The 14,686-nt window shown below is 40.2% G+C and overlaps 1 protein-coding gene across 2 annotated transcripts in view; it reads left to right on the forward strand.

The window, feature by feature from the left end:
• The window catches only part of FHOD3 (formin homology 2 domain containing 3), a 406,597-nt gene that overhangs the window by 231,572 nt on the left and 160,339 nt on the right, over positions 1-14,686 (forward strand). For both annotated transcript variants that reach the window (XM_075704917.1, XM_075704918.1), the window contains exon 6: positions 11,859-11,953. In XM_075704917.1, coding sequence (XP_075561032.1) covers positions 11,859-11,953 — 95 coding nt within the window. The remainder of the gene's footprint in view (positions 1-11,858; positions 11,954-14,686) is intronic.

Genomic DNA, 14,686 nt, shown 5'->3' on the forward strand with positions numbered 1-14,686 from the left:
CTGTGAAGCACTCAGTATATTGATGAACATCATAGAAAGCCCTTCAGGAAATGAAATATTCTGTCTTCACAGGAGGTTTGCACTAAAAAATTCCTAGGACCACACACTGAGAAAGTGCTTTTTAGACAGTATTTTCCAGCACTTGCTTTGAATGAGGTAGTACTCCAAAGGTCCGAAATAATGTTTCTTGAAATTGATTTTGACATAGTTTTGTGCACAAAGTAGGCTGAATGAAGTTTTCTACAGGAATCTTATTCTGTCGTTTCTTAAATTTCAGTTGCTTGAATTTTGTATGCCTAATGTTCTTTCAACTTCTTTCTAAGTACCCAGAAACCGTTAATTACCCATGGTGGATTTGTCTTGATCATGGACTAACTATGCCATAGATGCTCAGTCTTCCATGCTGGCCGTGCACAGATGGTTTGGGTTCAGTCCACAGCACTTCTGAAGGAGTGTTGCGCAGAAGTGTCCGTGATACTTACAGGACTGGTTTGGGTCTGGAAGTAATTTAGCTGCTTCCATGTGGAGCCCAAGGTTATTGCTCACAGAGTAGACCTTGGCAACCTTGCTCTGAACTGTCTAACACGAGGAGCTGTTAAACTTCCCTGCCTCCAAATTGCCCCTGCACCATCTTCTTCGGTGTTGCTGTTATCCAGGGATCTCGGTCCTATGTAACTCCCGCTAATGGGGTGCTGACCAATAACACAGTCATAGAAACATGCTTGCATTCATACTGAGGATTACCAATAATGCCGTGGTCAGCGAATTGTAATAATATCAACAAAATGGAATAAAATCACCCAAAAATGTTTTTTGGAAATAAAATGTGGTTGTTCTGCTGCATTTCTCATTTACATAGTTACTGGTAAATAAGAAATGTAGACCATCAAACTTGAATAAATCCACCACCTTCGTTTTCATGTTCAGCCAGTACATGATTGTCTCTCCCTGCCACCACACAGGTGACAACTAGTCACCAATGACAGACCTCACATTTTTAGGTCAAATGAAGCTTATGCCCCCAAGTATTTTTCTTTTGTTCTGAAGTTTTATTCACTTTTTATATGGTAAGGAAATAAAGTGAAAAGCGGAGATTCTGTAAACTGTCTTTCTGTCAATCAGAAATTAGGATTTACTAAATTTTTGTAAATGTATCTTTGCCTGAGAATTTTGAGAAGGGAGAAAAATGGGATTGGTGTGCATTCTGCTTAGCTATTCTTCTATCTAAATTCAGTCAGAGAGGAGAAAAGTCTGAGCATGACACTGATGAAGATGATTTTGCTATGTTTCTTTTTAAGAATTGCTGTAATAAGACGGAATTCAGTATTCAAAGGAGTTCTCGCTGTCACCGTGCTGAAGGGAAAAAAAAAAAAGAATAGAGGGATTAGAAGAGAATTACAGTTAATTTGGAAGGAATCTTTGCTCATTATCTGAGACGAATGAGCAGAGACACAAAACAGCATTTTCAATCAATATTTTGGAAGAGTGTGAGCTCTGTACTTAAAGGGATTTGTAATGATGTCTCTTCCCTGCACCTTTTTCTCATGGAAAGTCCACTTCAAATGGGAGATGTGAACTTGTGACTTGAGCACATTCTTTACTGTGAGATTTGAAAGGAGACTATATAACCCTAAATTTCACATAGCAGCACACATACTTGAAACAAAAAGAATAAAAAGCACATTTAATGAAGTGTTGTATCAGTTTGCTTTCTAGTGCTGACTTTGGCTTTGTTTAGCCAGTACTTAAAGAATAGAGTCTTTCATTAATTTGCCCTAAGAAGCATAAATTCAGGAGATGAAAGTGAATTCTTTAATGGCACGCACATTACTGCAGGGTGGAGTCTATCCAAAATGTTAGAGAAAGGCTGAGCACGCTGAGGAGCAATAAAGATCTGAAAAGTATATCAGGAATTCAGGTTCGTCATCTGTCACGGTGTAATTATGATAAAGAAAATTAGAAGGATATACTCACTGTTGTTTTTTAAGGCGGCTCAATGAATGAAAAGTGACAGATGCATTTTTTTTGTAAAATCACTTGATGTTGGGATGCATCCCTCAATAGAAAAAGACACAGAGATCTTGGTTCAATCAGCTTTTATTTTCAGGCTGTTTGATTTGAATTTTTTGTAGCCAGCACGCTATGGTGAGGAGGCTGGGACACTGTGAGACTTCGAGTCTAGTCTTTGCTTTAAACAGACAGGCTTGCTTCTCCTGCTTTGCTTAAGAACTATGTTAATTTAGTTGCTGAACTTAAAGCATAGTGAATTCTTATTTATCCTACTGATTGTTGCTGTCGACTCAGTCCTTCCTGAGCAGGGGAGGAAATAAATGATTTTGGACGGTTTGGAATGTAGGTAGACAGGAAATATGTGACAGTCTGTGCTCCTCTACAGTGACCTTTAAATCAGTTGGTTTCAAGATGACAAAAGCATTGAAGAAATCTTAAGTTTATATTAAAAAAAAAGTAAAAAACAAAGTTTCTTTACCTTTTTGCCACTAACTTTTCAAACCCTACTCAAGTGTTCCCAAAATGATCTTAATACTTCTGTGCTGTCTGTTCACGTGTCTGTTGAGATGAAGAAAACCAATGCACCCCTTCATAGGAACTTTCAGGCTTGTCTAAAATCCTGTAGCTGTTGTCATTTTAGCCACAAGTACTGAGGAATGTTGGAAGTGATACCTACTTGAGGTGTCTTGTAGTGCTTCTTAAAATAATGTTTCTTCTTCTGTGGTGAGACTTTTTCATACAAAGTCCCTTATTTTGAGAGAAGAGGGAACACTGTTTGGAATACATTGCCAGGTGAGGAAACTATATGGGAATTAAAAACCCGCTTAATATAGAAAGAATACAGCTGGAGAAATTTACTTGTATTTTTTGTTCTCAGTGTAGCTCTTCCATGGTATTCCCCAAGCACACCTTACACTACCAGCTAGAATAAACAGTGTTTGAATTTTACTGAAAATTAGAAGACTACCAAAGTGTCACTTTTGGCAGCACATTTTGTTTCCTGCAAAACCCTCTGCACAAAGTGATGTGAAACGCTAATGGTAGGATTACTGTTTTCATTGACTGTCATTCACCATTCTTTTTTTGTATTCTGTTCATCAAGAATATAGTGTGTATTAGTTTCAGAAGTCCGTGCTTATTGAGAATATGCCACAATACATGAATTTTGGAGACTGTCTTTTGGGTTTTGAGTAGCAGAAGTAACTTTACATGCCCACTGAAATTGCCTTTGCTCTGTAAGCCTCCCTGCCGAAGTCTAGTTTAAGAGTATTTAGCTACTTTACCAATTGTAATGCTGTTATTTCAGGATTCTAAACTGAGCCCATGTGTATCTGCCCAGTGTTACACCTTGGGGAATGAAGTTGAGCTTAAAAACCAAGGAACTGCAGTTGTGGGAAATATTAGCACTCATGATAGCAACAACGCATTACTACATGACAGCAAAAGATCATTGATCAATGTTTGTGCTTTACAAAGACTGTGCTGAAGTCTATGGGATAGAGCAATGTTTAAAGTTTCAACTGGCACAGGAATTTCTCTTTATTTCTTTTATTCCTCTTATTATACAGTAATGCTGGGAATTCTTGTGTTTCTTCTTTTTGCTTCCCAAGAATCTTCCTTTTTGTTTAGGAAAAATGTAAATATTAGGTTATGTGGCTTTTTTTGCAAGAAAAGACAGGGAGAAAAAAAAAAAAAAGCAATCAGTGAGAATCTATCATTTGTTCACTTTAAAACTGACAGGTTTCATCATGGAAGATTTACTGTGTTACTAACAAGAAATATTGTTGATGACTAAAAATGCTTGGTATGTGAACACTTTTACACTACCGTATGTCCTTTTCCTGCTCTAGTGTTAGTCCATTTGTTAAACAGCACAGCTGTGTTGCCCCTTGATTCTCTTTACTTTCCACATAGGACAGGAAGCCCAAGACAGTGTGCTTTTTTTCATAATCACTGCAAAAGTGCCTGGCAGTCAACAAAGATCCTATTGGCATATAATAGAAAAAAAAATTGTTTCAGGTATTCCCTCAGAGTTTTCTCTGCCCCAGGTGCAAAGGCACACAGAGTCTGACCATCAAAATAAGCTGGTTTTGCTAAGACTGAATCTCGATTGCATTTTCTTCCAAACTCATATCTGACTCTACGGTGTTTCCCAGTCCAAATGCTGAGTTCATTCTCAAGGCTTAGCTTTTTGGCATGTAAAGGAGATGCTGGAATTCCAAACTGATGTGCTGTATGTAATTGATAATGATTGATAAGCACCTGCGGGACCTTTCTTTATGTAGGGTAAATAGGTGTCTGAGGAGTTCAAGAAAGGGAGCTGCAGAAATTACCTTTTCCATTCTGCAAAGGGTGGTTTGTGTTTCCCTCTTTGTACCTTCAAAGTCAGGATTAGTATTGTTTACACAGACAGAAGGCTTACATTCATGATGATTAATGGAGAAGGAAAGGCCTTGAAATCCATCACATCTAGCACATTGCCAGACTAAATTACTCAATCGACTCCCAAATAGAGGGCTAAGGTATCGCTTCTTAACTTGGGAGTCTCGCTAAGTTTCCCTAGTTTAATCCTAAATTTAAGGTAAATTTTCTTTTCTAGCTTCTAGCTCAGTGTGGTTATCGTTTCTTGACTATGGATTAATCTTCAATTTAAATTCAGTTTAATTGAATATAAATATTAGGGGGGGTGGGGAGGATGACTAAATATATGATTGGAGGGAGTAAAGAATACAGAGCCAGACTTCAGTGGTGCATAGTGAAAGGACAAGAGGCAAGCCATGGGCACTATCTGAAATACAGGAAATTTGATTTAAACTTAAAAAACAAAGCGAGAAACCTGTGAAGGGTGACTGAGCACTGGCACAGGTTGCCCAGAGAGGTTGTGGAGTTTCCACCCCTGGAGATACATTCAACACCCAACTGGACAGAGTCCTAAACAACTTGCTCTGGATTTCCCTGGTTTGAGCAGGAGGTTGGACTAGGCAGTCTCCAGAGATGCCATCCAACCTGACCCAACCTGTGATCCTCTGATTCAATTTTAATACTGTTGTAAAGCGCTTGGATGCCTAAGCATGATAAATCCATTATAAAAAGTTTAAAATACATTTAAAGATGAGTCTTCTCTGACAGCTGTGTGAACTATTTTATTGCACATGAGATGCCTAATCCTTAAAAACAGGTCTTAATTTCTGCCCTAAACCCAAACCGCTGCTCTTTTGCTGCAGCATCAGTACTTAGTGCAAGAAGTCATAGCTGGGAGTCGGGTGTAAGCCCACTGGAGTTAATTCTTTAGTATTTCCATGGGTAGTGTCCTGCACTGGCATGATGCTTTTGCAGAATACCTCACCCCACAAGAAAATCTCTCCGGCAATCTCACTGTCCTGCTCCTTGAGAAATGAAGAACACAGGGAGTTATGGAGGCACTGACCACGCAGGTGCCTTTCCCTGAAAAAGAGAAGGGGACCCCACAGTCACAACCTGCTTTCAAAGTGAATAATTAGGCTTGTAAATGCTCTGTGGTCCCTACGCCTGCTTTATTGCCAAGGTGTTACCAACAACCGGTTTCTGAGGACCAAAAATGTTTGTCTGTGTTCTTTGTGGATCACTTCTGAGTACCTGCAGCACAAATGACTGTAAACGTCATCAAGGCTTCAAAACTTCGACACGTTTTCCCAGACTCTTGGTCGATTGAAGCTCTACTCTGAATCCAGAGTTGGCAGCCTGTTTTCATGTAGTAATCAGCAATGAAAGAGCATTTCTTTGCTAGCAGTCCCTGGGGTTCACTAAAACGAAGGTTATTGTTAAAGATGGACAATTAGGTAGAACAGAATAATAATAACAACAACAACAACAACACAGATCTAATGTCCTCCATTGTGCCAGGAAATGTCAGAGTTATAAATCTCCTCCAGTATTTCCTGTGGGCTTTTGTGGATGGTGGAAACTATTGCTAGGCTGTGCCATTTAAGAACATAGTGTTAAGCATGGAGTTTTAACAGACTGATGGAAATAATGTGTCAAAATACACTGGTGCTGTCTCTTTAGAATTAAAATAACAGCAAAGGCATGTTTTTAGCTGCCAAGTAAAGAAAGAATTTTTGTTTCTTGGTGAGCTTGGCTTTGATTTTTAAATAAAATGTGTTTCTAAGGGCAAGTTACAGCATGCCACTGTTGTACCTGCTCGGTTTTAACCGCCGCCAGCAATGTACATTGCAGGGCCTGAGCGTGCTGCAGAAGGCCGTATTGATTGCCCAGGAGAGTGGTGTGTCCAGCCTTCCTGGTTTGTTTGGCTTTGCCCAGGGGTGACTTCTGGATGGCAGCTTCCCTTCAGCCTGTAATCCTGGGGAAAATTCTGGTTGTCACTTTTGTCACTCATTTTCAGCATTAAAAAACAGAGGGGTTTTATTGTATCTTGTATATTTTCCCATTAAAGTAGATGGAAAAAAAAAAAGATTGAATTTGATCTAAAAACCCTTTGTCTCTGCAAAAGATCTGAACTTTGAACAATACTTTAGGTCTGAAACTAGCTTGCAGAAGTTTCCAAATACTTATGAGCTATTCAAGTACTGTGTTAGACTAAAAGCTAGGCTTTAAATAGTGTCAGCTAGCATAAGAACTTCTGATTTACATTAGCAACATAATATATTTACAGCTGTACAGAACTGTCTTTGCAGTTTTAGTTTATAACATTAGTTCTGTGATGTGTTTTTTTGTGAGAAAGTTCAGTTCTTGGTTAATACAGTTAATGCAAGTTCAGTACATGGTTAATATGGGAGTTCTGAAAATCAATTTCTTAGCTTGTTTCAGCTATGATGTGTGTGATAATGGAAAGAACAAATGAACAGAGGGTAAAAAGACAAGGTTAAGAAAAGAGTTGGGATTTAAAGAAATTTTGATAAGAAACAAAATATTCATGCATTTGTGGCCAGGAATAAGATTGTTTTTGTCGTCTTAGATGACATTACAGATATCCTCAACAGGAGTAAAGAAATGGGAATAGGTGTATAAACAGCAGATTTTGCACTGCAGCTGAAATCAACCCATACAAATCGTAACAGAGGAAAAAGCAAAACAAACAAAACCCCAAACCTAAAAATTTTAGCTGGTTCTAGCCCTGCGGAATGAGTGTGAGTCATAAGGTTTGGTACAGTGCTGCTTTGTAAGATCATTTTCAGAAGCAGTGGAGAGGCCAGGTCATCTATTTTATCTGATGTCACTTCTTAGAAGCAAGGAGCTTTGCTGCAATTTTGTTAATTTTCAAGTAGCTGGATGGTACAAAAGTTGTATTTAATAATGTTTTCTCATCAGGGAAAACACTATCCAATATCCTTGGATATTAGGGAGACAATAAGCTTTTCCCTGAGGGGGCGTGTGCAAGCACTATCAGTGGGAATGTGCTACAAAGCAGAAGTAGAAGCTCCTGACATCCAGCATGTCACGGCTGAGCTGAGCTGGAGGTTTTGTGTTCAGGGCAGTCCCACTTGGTGGCTGAGCTCTTGCCTCTCTCTAGTGAGGAAACACAGGGAAAGAAGTTTGAGGTAGGGTTTTTTTCTTCAGAATTATCACCTAGTGCTTTCTAATAGAATACTAGATAACTGTATTACCTCCCTCTTGGGATCCCTCACTAGGCAAATACTGAAGTTTGGTTCTCGATCGGGACGTTTACTTTGAGGGTGTATGCCTTCTCAGTGCCCAGGACAGCGTACGTAAGCTAGTAGTCTGTTTTCAGATGGAATGAAGGCAATCACACAGACCCTTAATTTCTCATTGATGATGATAAGATTTTAACTAGCATGCTGACTAGCATGATTTAACTAGCAAGATGACTTAGCAGCTGGTTCTTCCCCATTAGTTTCATCACCGTTCGGTCTGTCATTCACGCTTGCCTGCTGTTGTATACAGCGTGTCGCGTGCACCATGGCTGCTGGTTATGAAGGGCCTGATGAACGTGGGCCAGAAGCTTCCTCGGGAGCTGGAACCTATGCGACAGGGTCTGGCTTTGGCCTGCTTCACCCTGTACGTTTGCTTATTCTGATGGAAACAAATGCAATCCCAAGATGCATCCCTGCCGTAATTCTTGACATGATGAATGGGGTTTTGACTCACAGGAAACTGTAAGAAAATAGTGTTTCTGCTCCTTCAGTGCTGCTGTTTTCTCTAAGTCAGTCTTGTGGTAAAATACGAAGCAGATAGAGCAGATTAGAGAAGCAGGTGTGTGGACAAGAAACAGCTTTGAAACTTTTGACACTCTGGGTGGAAATAATAGACTTTAAGTAAAAGTGATGTTCATCGTGATGATGTTTTGTGCTCGAGTTTTTCCCCTTTGGTCCTGTTAACTTTATACAGGAAAGATCCCAGGAGAGTATCAGTGCCAATACTGGCAAGTTTTTAGAGGCTTTCTTAAACCTCTTATTTCACAGAAATCTATGAAGTTTCTGGCTGGTCTGTCCTTTTCTAGCCTAAGCCTTTCCTAAGAAATCCAGCAATTTTCCACTTGAAAATAGCTATGGGTAAAGTCACACACTACTTTCACAGAAGATTAAGGGTTTGACAAGGGTAGTGGGAACAAAGAAATTCCAAATTAAGTCTGCTCCGTATTTAAACCCCCCTCTCCCAGCCCCCTGTTGCACAATAGCAAGCTTTCCTAATGCAAGTAGGTTGTTGATACACTTCCAAAAAGAATTCCAGTTAGCTGAGAGATGGGATTAAATGGATTAAATAGCTCCTCGTTTTTCAGTGAAAAAAGGAGTTTGGTTGAAGGCACGTACAAATGCAAAATCAAGTGATTTTGGACTAGATTGGCCTTCCAAACAACCTCAGATTGCCTTGCAAATTAGCATGCCCTTTCGTGCCAAGGCCCTGCATGTTGGCGGTGGGTGTGCGTGCATGCAGACACGCACGTGCAGGGCAGTGGGCGCATGGAGTTTGCACTGTAGCTGCAGTCATTTCAGTAGGCCACAATCGTGGGCCAGGAGGTAGGCTATCAGTTGGGTAGAAAAGCTGCAAAGACTGTAAAATGGTGCACAGTGCTCTGTGGCCAGTCTGTCTCCATTTAGTGCAAAAATGGTGTGCCTTACTCAGCCAGATGCAAGCCCTGGCTGAGCCCGAGAACCTCTAGTCCACCAGCCTGCTCCTATGCTAGCGTTTTTGGTGGCCTCTTCCATTTTGCTGCTGTGTTGGTGTGGTTACTAGATGTTACCTTTTCTTCCTCAGCAGAAACACTTGACATGGTATGAAAACCAACATTCTCCTTCTTTTAGGTCTTCTCATGGACTTCTTTTCCTAAGAATTTATAAGGCATTAGCTGTGTACAAAGTATATACAGATTCTCCCTAACTTACTCTTCCTCATAACGAAAGCTGATTTCTCTTCAACCCTGCCTATCATGTCTTGCTTTTGTTTTTCTGACCCCTGAAGACAGGAAATAGCAGTATGAAGCTCCACGCCAAGGTCTGTCAGCGGCTGATAACTTGATGTGTGGCAGATAATTACAGGAGTAATGACTTTTATGTGGACAGTATGACTCCATAGCAAACCTGTCTTTCGTCTTGGCCATTTCTTGGCATTTTTTCTAAGTCTTTGTCTGTGAAACTTATTGGCCACTTGTTCAAGTGGCAGCAGTAGTGTTTTTTTCATGTGTTACTAATTTTTCACCTTTATCGAAAAGACCCAGTCTGTTGCTGGAAAGGTACAGATAGTATCACATACTTGGGATAGAATTGGTAATGACAAAAAAAAGGTCGTGGGAGGGTTTTGGGGGGCCAAGATTAGTGGTAGCAGATGAAAATTGTCAGAATCCCTAAAACTTTTTTGTGGCTTCTTTCTAAGGTCTGCTAATTTGCCTTAACTTACTGTTGTTACTAAGAGTCACATCTAAGAGGCTGAAGAGTAATGCATCCCAGATCTCACTTATGCATCCAGTCTAACTGGTCTTAAGTGTAAGCAGTGGAGTAATTTTGTATTGTGTGCATGTTTTCCCTTTAAAAGCAGACTTGCAGCCTTTGATTTCTATATTAATTTGGAAAGCATACACCAAGAGTAAAATTTGTTTCACATTTGTTTCAAATTCAAGTTAAAACCCTTCACCCCCAACCAAAGAATTTGCAAGAAAAAAGAAAAGGGGGTTGGTGACCTTGTCATGACTGGATCTCATCCTGATCAAGGGCCAAATCTTTTTAGCACTGAAAGGAAGGTAAAACAAGAATTAAGCACTTTGATTACTGCTGGGATAGCAGCGTTCTCCTCTTTTCTCTACCTGCAAGGAAATGCTATAAAGCAGCCATTTATTCAGTCAGTACAATTCTTATCTCTTTTCACTGACTGGCTTACATCTTTTATTTTACCTTAACACTTGGTCCTGTGTCCCTCCCACCTAATGTTATTCACCTGAGACACGTGTCTTCGTAAGGTAGTGAATGATTGTTTCCTGCAGAGGAGGAGCAGAGAGAGATGGGCGTACTCCAGTGGCAACACTGCCTGCCTAAGATATGAGTTATCTCCTTGCCATAGCCCTCTTGCTTGCTTTTTCTCCATCTTCATTGACCGTGTAGGGTGACTTGGTGTAACAGATTAGATAAGGAATATAAGTACCTAAAATTAGTATCTTGGGGTTTTTTAACTGTAAGTAGAGCAACTAGAGCAAAGGAAAAAGGAGGAGACAATGTAAAAATGAAAGTTAGCTGCTTAGCTATAGGGGTACTTAAGTACTTGCCTAACATTCATGTCTTTGAAAATCTGCCCTCAAGGAAAATGATGCTGCACTGCGCACAACCTGTGCAGAAGTTAGCAAACGTTCAGAGTGTGTTTGGAAGATTAATAATGTTGTAATTTTCATCACTCTGTGGTTTTCTTTCCTTTTTCCCCCCATAAAGCAGCGTACTAGGGGCTCGTCAGGTTGTGCATTAGATAATTGAGTTGTTATGCCAACAGGCTGTGCTGAAAGGTGTTACATCAGTGATTTCTTTTTCATCCCACTGTGCTTTGATCTTCTGCTATAAAGCAGAAGATCTAACAGTGGAAACTTTTTAAGATGATAGATGAATTTTGCTAATCCACTTTTCATAATCCTTATGAAAAATGTCTGTCCTTATCAGTCAGAAAAGATTTAATAGCTGTTGTCTCTAGAAAGTCTCATATTATCAGAATTGCAAACTATGGAATTACTGTTATGAAATATTTTACTATCATGTTTTGAAATGTTGGGAATTACTGTTATGAAATATTTTACTATCATGTTTTGAAATGTTGTTGTAAATGCTTTAGAATAAATGAATAAAGATGCTTCTTTATTAACCATGCTTTGTTTGTTGTATTTTCTCACTAAAATGCAAAACTTATTTCAAGAGAACACTGTGCAGTGGTGAATATTTGCTGTCCTTATTGGTGTTAATTGCCCTGCTTTAATTTCATATTATTGGAATTCACTGAAACAGTCAACTTAATCCAAGTATACTAATTCCAAACATTATATGGTGCTGAAACAAATGGTAAAAGTCTTGGCTCACAAGATGTAAAGCATTGTAGCTGATGGAACCGTTGCAACAGTAAGCAGTGTGTAGAATACTGTTTGCAGATTTGGGGGCAATAAAATGTGGCATCTTCTAGGAAGGAACGAGTGCCTGTGCTTGTCCCTGGATGAAATTCACACTTGTATCATCCAGATGAAGTCAGTAAAGTTACAGCAGTTGCCCAGGATTTTGTCCAGCACAATCTTGCCCAATATATCTTTTGTTAGTTGAGCTCCCCACATCTCTGGAAAACCCTGCTTATAGAGAATTGCCAGCAATGCTTAGTATTATAAAAAGTGTTCACCAGGTCTGATTATATTTTATCTCTTTTCTTTACTATAGCTTTGGGCCAGATTATGCTCTATGTGGATGGTATGAATGGAGTAATAAATCATAATGAAACCATCCAATGGCTGTACACACTTACTGGGTCAAAGGTAAGACGCTCTGCAAAATTCTTGTTTTATATGTTTTTGGTATTCTTTAAATGCATTTTATTTGTATTACGTATGCGTTTAAGGTATAAACAGACTGCGTGTTAGGTTCTAAATGAGTATGTAATACTCTGCATGGAAACCAGGGCACACTGAGCTGTTATTTCTTTTCTACTATTTTTATACTCTTCTGTGCTGTTGGCACCATACTCCGCTCTTAAGAGCAAAGATACCAAAGATGCCCTCATTACTGTCTGTCCTGCCATTGCAGTCAACCATGGAGAAGATTTTTCAGTCTTGCAGTTGCAGTTCCCAAGACATTCTTTGGAACCGCTTTTTGGGGTGTTTTGTTCTGCCTTTCCATTCTATGAATGCGAATCCTTTTTTACAGTTTCACCATTCTGTACTGCTCAACTTTGCTGAGCACTGGGGGAGGACAATTCAGAGTGACTTACTTCTTAGAACAGACTGTTTCAGTTGGAAGGGACCTACAATGATCATCTAGTCCAACTGCCTGACCACTCCAGGGCTGACCAAAAGTTAAAGCATGTTGTTAAGGGCATTGTCCAAATGCCTCTTGAACACTGACAGGGATGGAGCATCGACCACCTCTCTAGGAAGCCTGTTCCAGTGTTTGACCACCCTCTCTGTGAAGACATGCTTCCTAACGTCAAGTCTTCTTGAAGACATCTGCCCTAGAAGACAAAGTCTGGTACCTGCCTACAGGGGATTCTTTGTTGGTCCCTACATACAAGGAGGCAAAAGCTGAAGGCCAGAATATATGCCACTTGGGTTGGTCTTCTGTGGAGTAATGATTTATATAGCACACAACCCACTTTTAAGGCCATCTTTGCTGGAAGTTGAAAAGGAAGCAGAACACAGATTCTGCTGGTGCACCATCCTGAAGGGCCGTAGGGTAGGTAAGGCCGCAAATACACCATTCTCCAGTCTGTTGGCTCTCCAAGTTTAGGAAGTTTATTAAGGCCTGCAGGGACTGCTGCTGCTCTTGCCTTGTAGACCTGCTTGGGATAGATCTGTATGACACAATAGCTGGAACAGGGCATGTTAGCTATTGTTAACAACTTTAAAGTTGCCATAATTGGTGAAATTGAATCCCTATTTAGAATTACTAAGAAATTTCCAGGAACTTTTCCTCAAGTGGCTGAGTCGCAGAAAGTTGCTGCGGGATGCTGTAGTGACATAGAGATGCTGCTGCTCTCCCTGTTTCCCCTGATAGCTTTCATAACACAAGGAGGAAAAGAGCTCAGTGTTCCAGGGGTCTTTTTTAACCACTGCAGAATTTTTTCTACAATGCGCGAACTTCACTGCTGCAGCAGATTATCAAGTCAAAGAACAGGTGCTGCAGTATTGAAAGAACTGATTTATCTTGGGCTGACGTACCTATATTGGTAGATATGTAAAAGTAAGATAACTACGGTTATCAAATCTCAGGCTCACAGGGCATGGTTCATGATTGGGAGAAGATGAGGAGACACTTTTCCCCATGTAAAATGTTCCACTGTTGGCTGGGCGTTACACTGGGCATTTTTCCTCTTGAAACAGGGAATGTTAGCCACGGTTGGAAAAGTGGTGCAAGATGAGAGAGAAATGCTTTGCTTGGTATAGATCCTAATTTACTATAGAACAGATAGAAGAGACAAGCAAAAAAGGAAAAAAATATTGCCATGTCCGTGACTATTTTAATTCTCTAATGCACCTAATGGGAGTGGGATAGGGGAGCAACATGACTGTATTGCTACCTTGCAGATTAAATTCTGTCTAGATTTTCTTGACCAGACTACTTCAGCTCTCCGCTCCTTAAGCTCCTTTCTCCCTCCCCCATCACTAGCCTGAATGATTATCTCCATGTCCTGGCTCAGTGCCTGCAGCTGAGGAATGCAGGCAATGTGCTTTGAATAGTTTGGTTTCAGGTAGCATCAAAGTTTCTTTTTCATTATTCTTTGACTGTCTTGGAAGAGATCTAAGTCCCTGTCTGTGTGCCAGAAGTTAACTGAAGGTATGGCAGGCTTACTGTTAGTGTGGTGTGACAGCTGCTTGCTTTATGCACTTAAAGGTGGTTTTGACTTTCTGTGAAAAATAAACCCCTGGAATTTGCAGCGCACCTACGGTCTAATTTGGAGCCCTGTTATGCCGACGCAAAGGCAGCGAAAACTGTGTTAACACTGCTGAACAAAAAAGGAATAGCAAAATTGCCAATTAAGTCTTGGGACAAATCCCTCTAATAGGATGCAGGAGGAATACAGCCATTCAGCTGCCACAGCTGCAACACATGGTTTCTTGCCTTCTTGAAATCTCTGACCAGGTTTAATATACTCAGCAGTGGAGGTAGTTGAATCTTTTCCACTGATTTTTTTTTTTTTCCCCCTTGAATTCTATAAGGGTTTTGATCCTTTACTGTTACTTGCTCTGCTCTATTTGCGTAGGGCTGCTGGCTCTGTGGCCTTTGCTCACTTTGAGTAATGTATTATTGCATGTGCTTGTCCACTGCAGGACACACATTCAGCAGAGGACCTTAGGGTCTGTTGACACTCAGCACTGCAACAGCTATAATTTTGGCACCCATCTCCAAGTTCACTTTAGGCACCCAGCAATACGTCTGTATGGGGATAGAGGAGGGGGGCAGGAAATAAAATTTGAAATTAGTGAGAAAGAAGGACTATAAGCAATTTACTGAAAGCCTGTCTAGATTGTTGTCATTATATTCCTTAATATTGC

Source organism: Pelecanus crispus, chromosome 2 (genome assembly GCF_030463565.1).
Source record: "Pelecanus crispus isolate bPelCri1 chromosome 2, bPelCri1.pri, whole genome shotgun sequence".
Lineage (NCBI taxonomy): Eukaryota > Metazoa > Chordata > Aves > Pelecaniformes > Pelecanidae > Pelecanus > Pelecanus crispus.